We start from the raw sequence: 14,613 nt of genomic DNA, 5'->3' as shown, positions 1-14,613 counted from the left end.
TAAGGGTTCCTTTTGTACCTTTTGGTACGAAACCCTAAAAATCAATCTGTATACGCACAGGTGTCCTGAAGTTGCTAAGTAAATGTTGAATTTCTAACAATGATTACCTTGTTTCAGATTGAACCTGCTTTGACAAAGAGAGAAGAAAACTCGTCATGAATATTATCATGGCATTAGAAAATTGTTTGTTATACAATAATTTGACACATGCCATCATAATGTCATCAAGAGCTACGAGGAAGGAACAGGTAGGTCAATATGAAATACTTTTCTAAGGTCAGACGGGCTAAGATAAACATTTTCATTTACCAAGTTCATTTTCAGGAACACTGTGGAAAGAAAATTAAAAAAAAAAATTCTTAGTATTATCATTTATTTTTCTCAAACATGCAATGAAATATTGTCTTTACGTTCCTTAAAATGGGCTGGGAAGTATCGCTTTTTGGGCGCTACAACTCGAGAGGACTGTAAAGGGATTTCATATTATTTTTTAGGCCTAGGCCTGCAAAGTAACTTTTTTAAGTAAGCTGTCAGTACTGTCATGTCACTTTTTTTTTAATTTTTGTGTGACCTGGATACTTGTCACACTTGACGTTTGAGTGTATTTGTATTTTGTCACTTAATAAATAAAATATTGTCCTTTAGAACATTTTTTATTTTATTTCATTGTATGTTTGAGAAAAGCACTATACATGCCTCGGCGTGAAAACGGATTCCCGGCCTCGTATCCCTATCCGGCCTCGCTCGCACGCTCGCTCGGCCGTATATACCCACTTGGCCGGAAATCCTCATTTTCCCGGCCTCTGATGTAATGTACTATTGTTCACATTATTGTTTATGTAAGTACTGTTTATTTTCTCTACTTGTATCTCTCTTGCTCCATTGGTTTTTTCCCCCACCTAACCTTACGCTGTTTGATAAAATGAAACTAACTCGAATCATGCTCTACGTGGTCTACCTACTCGTACCTACACAATTTTCGATTGTTCGTTCGCTTCACATCTTACGGAACCGGAACAGATCCGCATTTTGACCGCATTTTAATATGCAAGTATGCAATACAACAAATCATTACATGTAAATTCAGTGAAGTTTCAGAAGAAAATATTATGTTATGTTTTAGTGCAAACTATGTTCTCGATCTCGTTCTAAGGAACACGTAGGGTGTTGAATGAGCTAAAAAAGAAATTTAATCGCAAGGGCTTTCTTGCTTCGTACCGTACAGCATTCAATTTATAAACCGTCAGTAGTATTTTCTGCGGTTCCTAGTAATGAAGGTACCTTCCGTATTACCGCGTCTTTGATCTCGATTTACGGAATTTCGTTCACATTCATTTGTTCTTAATTGATGTTGAGTTATAGCTTTATCTTACGGCTTGCTTGAATCAAGATTAATAACTCTAAGGAATGTTATGTCATAGTAGATGTTTGAACGCCGTTTGAAATGTCATACACAAACCTAATGAATTTGCTCACGAGATGCCTTCTGCAATTAACCTCATTTGCATTTATTCTAATTATAAATTTATATCACAATTAAACTTTAGCATTTTTAACTGTAGAAATCATATGAAGCTGGAAGAAAGCTTTCATTTACTCGTCTTCATCTGTGATTTAAGAGTTTACTTTCTTGTTTATTCAATATTATGTAAATGTCCTATTTTGGCTATTATAGATTAGTACATAGTATGAAGATATAATATTTAAATACAGTATTAGTTTAGCTTTGTTAATTAAAATAACTAAAATACCTACGAACTTTTATTTCGAAAAACTAAATAAAATTCTGTGCTTCGCTGTCGGTGAATCTCATCCAATGGAAATTTGTTTTATTTGCGTTGTCCTATAGGAGGACCTTAAGAATTATAAATATGAAAAAATAAGCAGCTCTATTCCCAAAACTGTCTAGTGACAATCCGATTGGCATGACAATCCTCAATAAAAAGCTGTAATTGCTATATATAAACAGGCGGAGACCACATCTCAGACTCGGATACGGTTTATACGATGTACTCACTGCTATATAAAACCAGGGAGAGAGCCAAAATCTAAATTTAAAGGCCGAAAGCAGCCGAGCGCCGCCGAGCCGCCCGCCCGCCTCAGTCCATCGCCGACTGCCGCCCCGACATTTCCAAACGTATCGCGGTAACCGTTAACGTAAACGGCAAAAAACTTCCGAACACCCAAGTGAAGTGAATTCTAAAGTTTGGATTTTCCAGTGCAGTGCCAGTGTGGTGTTTTGTTATTAGTTACCGGTAACTACTTTTTATTTATTTTGATTTATTAACTACTGGCAAACTTTCGATAACTCTATGGAAGCCCGTATTAAGTTTCAATATGTCCGCCTTCCAGAATATTTTTCCGGTTGCCAGTACTAATAATCAATTTTATAACGACATGCTTGATCATTTTGTTTTAACACTATCTAAACAAATAAAACATTATTCGGCGGCTATTTAGTGTATTGCATGTGCCGTGCCGGGTTTTTCCTAACCTCAAAATGAACATTCGAAAACTTTGAACTTGAACTTTGTGTTGTCCACTTTTCTTATTCTAACTTGAATGGGTGCATAATAATATACCAGATACGTATTTATTTGAACCATTAAAACATCGCTAATGTTTAATCTTAGTAAATGAGCGATAAGGGCGATCTCTTTGCTCATGCTCACGAATACTTTTCCATTCCTTTTGCTTTTCGCTTACATTTTCTGCCTGAATAGTTTCCTTTTATTGTTTTAATTGCATTCTTGTATTTTATAAACATATGTAGCTTAATGATATGAGTTTTATATGTTGTACCTACCTACAGAAAAGAAACCTAAGCACGAACGAGCCTATTGACGAAGGTTATAAGAAATGACATGAATTACCTTCAATAAAAAGGCTCTAAAACTTTATCCACAACATTACCCACTTGTTATTTTATCGCTGTTTTCAATATTGTTCTCCCGCATTGCGTTCCGCGTGGGTAAGGTCCAATGCGGCGCGGATGCTGCCTATCGATCTAAACTCAACTTTTCTATTGCCTGACTCTCTATTTATAGGAATTACGAGTACTGCATTAGCTTTTTAATAAATCAACTTCTTGACGGTTTATGCCTAACTTTCTATTCTACTTCTACTCTCTTTTAGTTTCTGAATACTTAGATTAGCACTTGCTTCAACGTAAATATCAGCTTTAGGGATGCAATTTTGATAGATTTTGAATTTTAAATGTTTATTTTAAATATTAATTGCTATAAAAACTTGAAAATATTCTATGTAATCGCAATTTAGTTAACTTGTTATTTTAAAGATTACAATAACCCTAACCTTTTTAAACGGAACCGTCCTCATTTTTGCTTATTATTGTCAAAACGAAATGAATAAATACATACACATACATATTAATACCTACCGAAAGCACACGTTGGACGTTAATGTCTACCTAATTTTAGCAATTAGTGGTAATACTTAGCCAGGCTCCCATGAGCCGTGGCAAAATGCCGGGATAACGCAAGGAGGATGATGATGATGGTAATACTTAGGCAATCAGTCCCGAACTAGTATCCACAGTAAGCGCACAACTTTGCTTATCAAATCTTATCGACCCTTTTCAATTAAATCTCGATTTGGTAGCAGAAGCTTCTCGCAGTATTAAGAGTAGATATGTATTAGAGGTATCACTGAGAGAAAATACAACCAATTTTCATGTTCGTTCAACAAGTTTTTTGGTTAAAATAGCGCCTACGTGCTCTTTGGTTCAAAGTGTTCAAACAACAAGCTACTTGTCATTTGAATCGGCAATATATTTGAATCAACAAGTCGATTTTATAAAAACAACCCACACATATTGTTTTAAACATACGTTTGGCTAATTCAAACGGATAAACCGCAAGAAGTCGAACTTGTTAAATTCACAATGCAAATTTCTCTTAGTGTAATATTCACAACAATAACTAGCTAAAATAACCTCGATCATTCATTAAACAAAGTTGTTGTTAATTTAGGGATCAATTTATACTCAGGACAACCTGAATAATAATTTATTGATAAAAGTTTTTTAAATACATGGATATTGAGGGCTGAGCCCCTGAAGGTTACACGAATTGAATGTTGTGACACTTGTGACAAAACATTTTGTTGCGATGGGTATAATATAATAAATATTTCGTGTATATTATTATACCTACATTACATTATGTAAGTGTGCTGTTTTGTAGATCCAGGTCAACATTCAATTTCGTGCCTATGTCTAGGTAAATTTATCAATTTTATCCTTGATGGCTTTAGTTTATTATACGCAATGTAATTCGAAATACACATTTCTATTGTACCTCTAATAAGTTTAGGTTTAACTTGGATATGTATCGAAGCATGTGGTAATCAACTATTGACTTGCGGTTTAATGGTCTTGTTCAAATCTAGAAGTCACCAAAGCCTGTTCTGTAATCCTCTATCGGAGGTAGCGGAGTACTGCCTCTCCTATAACATTTTAATATTCTTTTGGCCTCAAAAATGCGCGAATAAAATATTTTGAGTTCCTTAGGATGCGTAGTGTATGAGCAAACCTACTAGTTACCACCAGGGGCCCAGTTCTCGAAGCTATAGAAGTCAATGTCTAATATGACAAGTTGGAAAGAGACTTCCGCTTGTAACTTTCAGTTTTGAGAAATGGGCCCCAGGCGGTCTAGCACAATTTGCGATTAACTTGGACTTCCGGGTGAGAAACCGCCGGGGAGTCTTCTGTATGTTTTCTACCATTGAGGTTACACGTCAGTAACTCGCAAAAATAATCTTCTTCCTTGAATAATAAGTCACGCGATGGCCTAATCCTGATTTCAGTGATTTCTTCCCTTTCTTCTGACATATTGCATGTTGATTTCGAACTGGCGTGCAAGTCTGCATAATATCGGAAAATAAGGTTTTTTTTTATGGATTGCTTTGGCTCGAGTTGTCTTGGAAGGAATGATGCTTTGTATTGTGTGTATTTTGATAGGTTTTGTGTTGTAATACGTAAGGTACAGCGGGGCAAATCTCGACTGGGGGGGGGGGGGGCAATTGTAACTAATCCTGAGATGTTTATAAACTCCTGAATCTGAGCTAATTGGACTAGGGGACGTATTTGGAAGATTATGAGACATGTAATTAAAAATAAAAATAGAGAATTGAAGGAACACTAAGTCATAAATACTATTATCAGAATTGTTAAGTATAGGGCGACGAAAATGAAGTTCCAAGGTTCGCAAAATGACGTTTAAAACTAACCTTGCCCTCGTGACTTTAAAATCCTTTTATTTTTAACTTAGATACGAAGGTAAATGTTCTTTCTGCTCAATGTTCTTGTGGCAGCGTTCCAGAGCGCTAACCCAAAGATTTGCACTACCCGAGCCGATTGACGTAGGGAGAACCGGAGTGTAACTTCTTTCAGGAAATGACGTAGTATATGACATGTAGGTCATCAAACGAAGGAAAATCAGTGGGAATAGTTCATGTATATGGGTATTTTGGCACAGTTGTGGGCTAAGATGCTTTACGCAACACACATCCTGAAAGTACCTACTCATGGATAGGGTTGGAGCTAACGAACAAGTACAAGGGGGTTTGAAGGTCCCAATTTTTGGTTTTTCGCTTATATCTTGGAAACTGCGCATGCTAGCGACATGATGATATTGATTATTGATGATTATGAAAAAATAAAGGCTGTTCAAATTCAGTCAAAGTTTTTGTATGATTTTCGTGTCCGTAAAAGGAGTAACTAAATTATTATTCTTATTATTCGTATGCCTCTTGTATTCCTCATGTACCTACTTATCAGCAACTAACACATACTAGTTTCAGTGTCCTTCTAATTTGCTTACGACGAACACTACATTTTCTATTTTATGACTGCGTTTATTCCCTTCTCTATGGTTTGCTTTCTCCGCCATAATGCTAACCGAGTATTGTCTACTACAAACGAACGTTAAATCGAGGGACAATAGAGTTATTTAGAAAACGTCAAGTTTTTAGTGCTTATGGGTTTGTTATTAGCTTTGAGCGACTACATACATACACATATACACATTCGAGTTTTGAAGGATCTCAAAATAAAAAAGGAAAAAGATTTGTGTGTACATTATTTACGTAAGAATATTCAATTATTATTATGCTATACCGTGCAAAAAAGAAGCATTATTTGACATCTCTATTGGACATAAAAGAGAATTTCACAGAATTATAGTTAAGCCAGAATAAGTAATTATGTCAAAAAGTGTGTCCACATGAGAGGGCATTGTTTGGGCTGGTGTCCCTCTCGCACTTACTGACAATGTCAACATTATTCAGTGACGTCATCACTGTCATAAATTGGGGATACCAGTCAATTTTCAAAGTTACTACCAAATCTACTAATACCCAATTGAAGGTATTTTTTAGTTATACAGATCTTTGATTTATTGGCATCAAAATAATTACATTATAATTAATTGCCTATTCTTTAAAATATATCGAAACCCTTGGTTGAATATAACACTAAAATAATATAAGAAGTTATAAAGTCAGGTAAAATACGGATAAAAATACTACTACTATGGTAACCTCATTAACACTGGCCACACGTGCGAGAGGGACACCAGCCCAAACAATGCCCTCTCATGTGGACCGTTTTCGCTAGTCTGATACGATCACCTTTCTGTCTCAGTGATAAGGTTCAATTTAGTAAGGCAAAAAATGTGATTGCGCTGTCCCCTGTAAAGGTCTTTGAGAATTTCGTATTCTGTCGAATCGAATTGTTTATTATTTCAGTTTTCCTTCTAGAAGTTGAGTTCTCGCTAGTTAATTTTTTTGATATTAGCCTATATTAAGTAGTATCCAATGCAGGCAAAAGCCTCCACTTGACCCTGTCGTCGGCGTTGTCCCACCATTTTGGGTAGAATGCGTTCAGGTCCAGGTCATCCCGCCATATCCTTTATGTTCTGCCCGAACCCTGGCCTGCACCGTCTATAGTGTTTCGTGAATCCCATGCAGGCTGTAATCATATTAGCCCACCTTTCCCGGTGCATCCGGCGGACATGTCCCGCCCAGTTCCACTTTAGTTTAGCCGTCTTGACGCCCACATCTTCAACTCCAGTTCTGGAGCACAGTCCCGTGCTTCTGATGCGATCAATTCTACGAATACCTATTATACTAGGTACGCTGTCGCTTGCTGGCGAACTCGAGTTTCAATTTTAGAGCCTCAGTTAATGACCAAGGTGCACCGTAAGTCAGTCGCTAGTTCTAAATAATTGCTATTCGGTCAAATTATTCCAAGCCCAAGGATCGAGAAAAGATTCCGTCAGCAAAATCATCATCGTTTAGTCAGTCAATTTACGTCAATACGTTTTTTTCATCATTAGTCAAACGCCTTATAGAGAGGGAAGAGCGAGAGCAATCGAATCTCTAATTTTAGAGCTGCAACTCCAGCGTTAATCGACGAATTTAGCTCAAAGAAAAAAAAAGATAAACTTGTCCAGTGTTATCTGCATGATTTATTGCGCTAGCATTGGCTTTGGTACTCATAGAAGTGAATTGAATAGTTTGAGACTATGTGACTGCAATTTTATTTGAACACGAAGTGGTTGAGACGAAGTGTTAGATGTGCTCAACCGCTTATGTTAAGTAGGTACACACTGAATATAAATAAAAAATAATAATTTTATGCAGCATAGGGGGCGTCACAATAGGTATTAGAAGGGAATAAAAGGAATCTTGCTCTGCGTAAAATAGAATCGTGCGAATTGCGTCTACCTTATTTATCTCAATCACTTTGAAAATATATTCTGAGGGATCAGGGCTATAGGAATAAAAAATGTTTTAACTATTTTACTGGTATACAGTACCCCCCTCTAGAGCTTACGTAGTCTTGAACGGCCCCTAGCTGACTTGTACGACAAAAATAGGTACTTGAAAAAACGAACGGAACCTGGTAAGAATTGTTGTCAGAAGATACAGTTCTGTTCTTCTGCATTTTATGTAACGATGAATCCGCCTACATTTTTCAACTACGAATTTACAATGCAGCAATGACACGTAACATGCCAGCCATTATCCTAGACGGTAATGGCATAACACTAAAAATGACGAAAGATTATGATGGAGCAGTCAGACACAATAAAATGTTTGCAAACCGCCGTGGGCGTGCGCGTGGGCATGCAGCAACAAACTGAAATGCGCTGAAATAGATTAAATGGGTAGGTGGTATTATAGGGAAAACAACTGGTCAAATAATTGGGTAATAGTTAACCACTTAGTTAACACATCAATACTTAGGGCCACTTGCATCAACCATATTTGACAGACACATCATCGTCACGCAGCAGACGTCTTTGGAACTTCCCAATCTTCCCATACAATAAAATTTAACGAACGCTTTAACGGTGACAGACGGTTTGGTGCAACCGACCCTTAGTAAATGTCAGGTAATGTGCTATAATTTGGTACACTGTCGGTCTTAAAACGATTTCAAACGAATTTTACTTTTTAATCATGTTTATTTCTTCCTTTTGCATCTTCCAACGAAGTGACAGACATATAAAAGTCGCATTTTCATTGCGATATACCTACCTATATTTTATAACGTCTCTTGAACGTTACTGTTGGGAGTCCCTACAACGTTTTCCATAAAGTTCTTTACTTCATCATTCAACAGAAGCACCGCAAGAGTTCGAAAGTAAAGCATACCTATTGTTGGACATTTTACAAAAGGATAAAATCTACGCAAATACGGGGTCCCCCTCTGATGGACACCAAAGCATTTCTGAGAAAATATAATAAAAGCTTAACTAAACTTTTGTCAACAAGATGTTTGAAATAAAATAAGTCGATTTGAACTTAACAAAAGAGAATGTAAATATTCGTGAAATAGAACGCAGTCTTTCTAAGTGGCATCTATTACCTGACGGGTTATATTTCGAACCCTTGGCAGCAGATGGCTTAATAGTACATTACGATACAAGTGCGTAAAAAAGGAAGATCGAAACGAGTCGCGATAAATACTCCCTTCGGTCGTGTTTTAAATCGACACGAGTTACGAATTTCTTTTTCGGACGTGTATAATAGTACATATGTACGTTTTTCGGTACAGATTGCCCTCTGAAGTTTCGACTTGGCATATAATGAACCACTTCTCGCACTAGTGCGTAAAAAAAGCACCAACTGTACTGAAAACAATTTACCGCCGATTACAAGTAAAAGCTTGTCAACATTCTGAAATGTCAATCAGAGGTTTCGTGCGCTCACCCATTGCAACTGGAGCCTGGAGTACTGTATCTTAGCATTAGAGCAGTCTTAATAGTTAGTCGTAGTATACGTCTAAAATATCCGGGTTCGAAAATATCCGATATTTATAATAAATATCAGAATATCGAATATTTATTATATGTATCGGACATATATCAACTTTGATATATATCTGTTTTGTATGGAAGGCATATTATTATTTTGTTGCATTATTTATGAATACTACTTTAGATAAGGAAAAATATATATCCAATATATGTATATCGGATATATATCCATTGATATAACATACTATGAATGCTTTAACCAGTGGCTACTGTCTATTCCTTCCGTTTTTGACCCCCGACGCAAAAACGACGAGGTGTTATAAGTTTGACGTGTCTGTCTGTCTATGGCATCGTAGCTCTCGAAGAGATAAACCGATTTAAATTTCGTTTTTTTTCTGTTTGTAAGCTGAATTAGTCGGGAGTGTTCTTAGTCATTTTTGATGCAAATGGGTCCACTATGACGGGGATTTTTTTTTAATTTATTTAAAATGGTATTTATTTCAATTCCTAAGTTCTTAACTGAATCTTAATACTTATTTGTCGTTAAGTTGCTTTTCTTTATGCGTATATCAGTTTTGCACATCGTCTTTCTTCCGAAAATTAATTTCTTTTATTCCATGTTTTCTTCTCCGTTCTCATTTTTTGCATATCTATGTTTTTAATAACCTAACCACAAAATTAAAATTTTGAAAAAAAAAACCCCGACATAGTGGACCGATTTTCACGAAACATGGCTAAGAACACTCCCGACTAATTCAGCTTTCAAAAAAATATCTAAATCGGTTCATCCGGTCGAGAGCTATGATGCCACAGACAGACACACACACCGACAGACAGACAGACAGATAGATAGACATATCACACTTGTAACACCCCGTCGTTTTTGCGTCAGGGGTTAAAAAGATGTTCTAACTATCCACAAGACAAAAACTGTGCTACGTCAGGCCGTCAAACCATCATGTGCTCCTGCCCATCATTTCTCCAACCCTGTAAATCATGGCATCCATAATCATGCATTATATAACATCATGTTGGCACGCTTGGAGATAAGCCAAGATGGGTGCATTGTCCAAACATTGGTTTTTTACACCAAAAACCGTTTGGCCGGCAGCCACATGTGACAATACATAGAAAACGGAGCCTTACGTGAGTTGGCGTTTACTCCATTCTTATTGTTATTTCTCCGGGCATTTTATTTGAAATGACATAAGCGACTATCGTCACGAAGTTCGGTTTGAAGTAATAATAGATTTGTCATGGCTAAAAGGGTTGTTGACTTAATAATATTAAATGTTGTGTAATGTTGATCAAATAATACGATTTAACGGACTGTGACCGTGAATGCTGTCGGTTTACACCTTAAATATAAGTTGCCTTACGAAACCACGGTTTATAGTTAGAATTTATTTTTTAAATTCAAACTAGGAATTCATAGATATTTTTTTTTATATCAATGAGGTTATAGATAAGTTATAAAGTATAGTTACATATTTCATCCTGTAAATATTTTCACAGAAAAGTAATTAATGCTTAAGCGGAAAGAGGAAAAAACATCAGGCCAGTGATTCTATCCTCGGACCGACCACCATCTCTTTTAGTTTAAGTTTAGATCGAGTAGCAACACTTGAGCTACCTATAGATAAAGACTGTATCGTTAAGTATGAGGACAACTTTGAGTAGCCGTATTTATTTGCTATTATATTTTTTTCTTAAAACAAGACATAGGCTTAATAAGGCACATAATAAGGTTCACATTTTGTCCTAGAAACTCGACGTAAAGCAAGTGGTTTAGACAGTATTGACTTAATCCTCCCGAGTAACAATTACGATTCCGGACAAATGCTACTAGAAAATTCACAAAGTGCGTAAAAAACGATACGATTGCGAAAAAAAATTGTACTGTGTGAACCTCAACGACATATGATCCACAAAGCAGAATATCTGGACATAGTCTAGCCATAGTTATTTTTAAGAAATAAAGTTCAGGATCTGTGTATGGCGGCCATTTAGAGAATGTGGCATGGTGCTTCCTCTAACTCCGACTTTGATGTCGAATTTAACTATCATACACTGTTTATATCGATTTGGTTTAGGCACTGTTCAAACACCGTGAATGTCAATTAGACTTTGGCCTATGGCTCATTTTTTTATCTGTTTCTCTCATCCTGCTTGCATCAAAAATTTACGACAATCCGGAACGTTGCTCAAAATAGCGTTTTTTTTTAATTATATAAATTCACCGCATTTATTCTGCAAGTACCCAATTGAAAAACCATGAAGAGGACTCTTAAAGAATATATTTTGGCAGCATATTAACCTTTGTTTGTTGAAATCGTGCAAACAGTCATTGAAATATTCTCAAATTAAGCCAGATAGGGGTTGTCCGAAATTTATTTGCTAGACCTTAAAGTACCATAAAGTCTCTAAAATAAAATAAAAATTAGACCTTCTTATATCAAATAGTGCTTACCAATATTAACAGCGTTATTATGGTCAAACCGTGACAATACTCTTATTATATCCGTTATATTTAAACCAATATTGCACCTTATTACCTCCACATTAAGTAGAAAATAGTATGTCCTTGGATGTTTTATCTGCGGATATCGATGAGAGTGTTGTTATTGGTGACTCACATTTACTAAATGACCCTACGCAGTGCACTACATTTTTGAACGGACAAACAAACCAAGGCTGCCTTACGGTCATTACACAGAATATAAGGAGCATAAATTATAACTTCAATAGCTTAGAAATACTATTATCTAGATTTCACTTTAAATTTGACATTATTATATTAAGAGGGGGTAGAGCAGGGAGAATTTTCAGAATCTGTCAAATTACCCCATTACACACACAAACACCCTTCACTCACACTACCTCAATTTACTGTGAAAGGTCAGTGACCCTTAATTTTTTTACGGGCGTTATTTTGAGTTTGTAGTTAACTACTGACCTCCTTTGAAAAATTAAAACTGTAAAAAGGTTCGCTTATAAGAAGACAGAGATAAAATCCGTGTAATCTAGCTTTCCTCCTCTGTTCATGTCTCATGTGAATTTAATTTACTTACCTAAATATGTAGATAACGTTCCTTACTCAGTTGATTGTTTACCTAGGTGTATTTCAAATTACTTTGCACTTCATTTTGCGTTACTTTTCTACATTTAGATAAAAAATCGTCAGCCTGCCTATCTCTGCAAAACATTAATCAAAGACGCGTGTGAAGGCCGATACCTCCAGGCAGACAATTATGGTCGCGTGATAAATGATAAAACATCAGGCTGTCCCTATCGCACTATTTGTAAGTGCGATAGGGACGGCACGATGTTTTATCATTTATCGCGCGACCATGATTGCCCTGCAGGTCTTCAGAGGCCTGTACGGGAAGCATGGTCGCGCGATAGACGATAAAATATCAGGCCGTCCCTATCGCACTTACAAATAGTGCGATAGGGACAGCCTGATGTTTTATCATTTATCACGCGACCATAATTGCCTGCCTGTGCTGCGCATTACGTATATACGGGTTGTATTAAAGACTATCAGATATTTTCTTTATTCTTTTTGGTCGTTAGGTTTTTTATCATTTATTTTAATACAAAAATAAAGCAAAAATAAAATTAAACCTAATGAATAGAGTACAGAGCTAGTAGCAGTCAAGTCAGAGACACAAAGAAAGACAAGGAATATCGACGCATATCTTATCCAATACCGATACCGCCATCGCCATCTGCATCAGACTCTTGATCTTACCCAATTTCCGAGTCTCTTCTCTTAATTTCAGTTCCTTGAGTTGAAAATGTTGAAACTCATACTTAGTATTAAATAAAACACAAATACATATAAAAATCACAATATAATTTTAAATTATGGCTTAGGCCCTGTACCAGTTGCAGTCGCCACGTCTGTAAAGCCCCTTGTAGTTTCTTTTAAATGGCTAAATACCTAGATGTCATGTCATAAACATCTGTGATGTAACTGAAAATTAAAAAACATCGCTCAAAGATAAGGTTCAAATTAGCATGGCAAAAAATACAGTGCAGTCAAAATACCATCAAAATACGAAAAAGCATATTTATGTCAATGTCAATATCACTGCCGTATGCCGTATTTCAGGCCATAAGGGCTGTTTTTTCAAATATGAAAAAATCTCAAAAGCAGAATTTTAATAAGACTTTCTAGGAAAATTATTTTGAACTTGATATGTAGAACAATTTTTAAAAGTTGTACAAAAAAAATCTGAACTAAGTTTGTAACTATATGAAAAGCATTTTTATCTTAGATTGCATATTTTAGTATCGTAACGAATTTTCTTTCAAATAAAAAGATAATTATTAGAATAGGTTGACGGTGTCTACCGTAAACTGGGGTTACATTGACCGATTTGGGAATTTAAATTTCTCTAGTTTCTACATTTAATGGGTATTTTTACCCATTAAATGTAGGAGTAAGAGAACTATAAATTCCAAAATTGGTCAACGTAACGTAACTAAGAAAGAAAAAAAATGGGACCATCAACTTTTTAAGTCTTTTCCTACTAAAAAGTAACTGCAGTACTAAGTAACTACTAAAAGTAACTGCAGGCAAGTACAATGTGCCAAGAGTGACTAACCACTATGGTGATAGGTGTCTGGCTAAACGTCTACCCTACATCTTAAACAGTCTGCCTGCAGATATCAGGTCGGAGGCCAATAGAAATATATTCAAAAGAAGACTATTTAAGTTTCTAATTGATACTTTGTAAGTGTTATTTTATTCTTAGTTATTAGCGAACAGACTCTGATCCCACAGTCAAACTGTGTAAACCGTTTTGTGGGACACGTGTTACTGCATAAATGTACCTTTTTTCTGATAATAAATAAATAATAAATAAATAAATAAATAAAAATATAAAAAGGTAACAAAATAAGTGATATCAGGATTATTGTTTTCTGTCACGATGCCTGCACGTATCAAATGTTTCTTTTTAACCCAGTAGTTGACTGGTAGAGAAGGCCTTAAGGCATTATGTCCACCATTTGTACTTAGTGTTTTATGTGCAATAAAGAATAAATAAATAAATAAAATAATGTACGCAGAAAAAAAAAAGATGTGATCAAACTTAAACTGACATACTTTGATACACTATATTTTTTTTAATGATAATCGAATGTAATTCCTTACAAAAGTATTTTATCTCAAGAAAAGATAAAAAAAAATGGTTCGCAGAGTCAAATATTACAACACTTTAACGCTATTTTGAGGTTACTTTGATCAAGAATAAAAATTACCATCTTCAAAAAACCAACTTTATTTGCAATTGTTTCAATATTTATCATAAGAAGA

The 14,613-nt window shown here is 35.6% G+C and overlaps 1 protein-coding gene across 1 annotated transcript in view; it reads left to right on the top strand.

Annotated features, from left to right (window-relative positions):
- The first annotated feature begins 203 nt into the window (after positions 1-203).
- Positions 204-14,613, top strand: part of LOC125225590 (muscle-specific protein 300 kDa-like) — a 201,227-nt gene continuing 186,817 nt past the window's right edge. Inside the window, 1 exon segment of the mRNA XM_048129400.1 lies at positions 204-248. Within this exon segment, the coding sequence (XP_047985357.1) occupies positions 219-248 (30 nt within the window). The 5' untranslated portion in view covers positions 204-218.

Source organism: Leguminivora glycinivorella, chromosome 1 (assembly GCF_023078275.1).
Source record: "Leguminivora glycinivorella isolate SPB_JAAS2020 chromosome 1, LegGlyc_1.1, whole genome shotgun sequence".
Lineage (NCBI taxonomy): Eukaryota > Metazoa > Arthropoda > Insecta > Lepidoptera > Tortricidae > Leguminivora > Leguminivora glycinivorella.
This window is presented reverse-complemented; position numbering and strand designations above follow the sequence as displayed.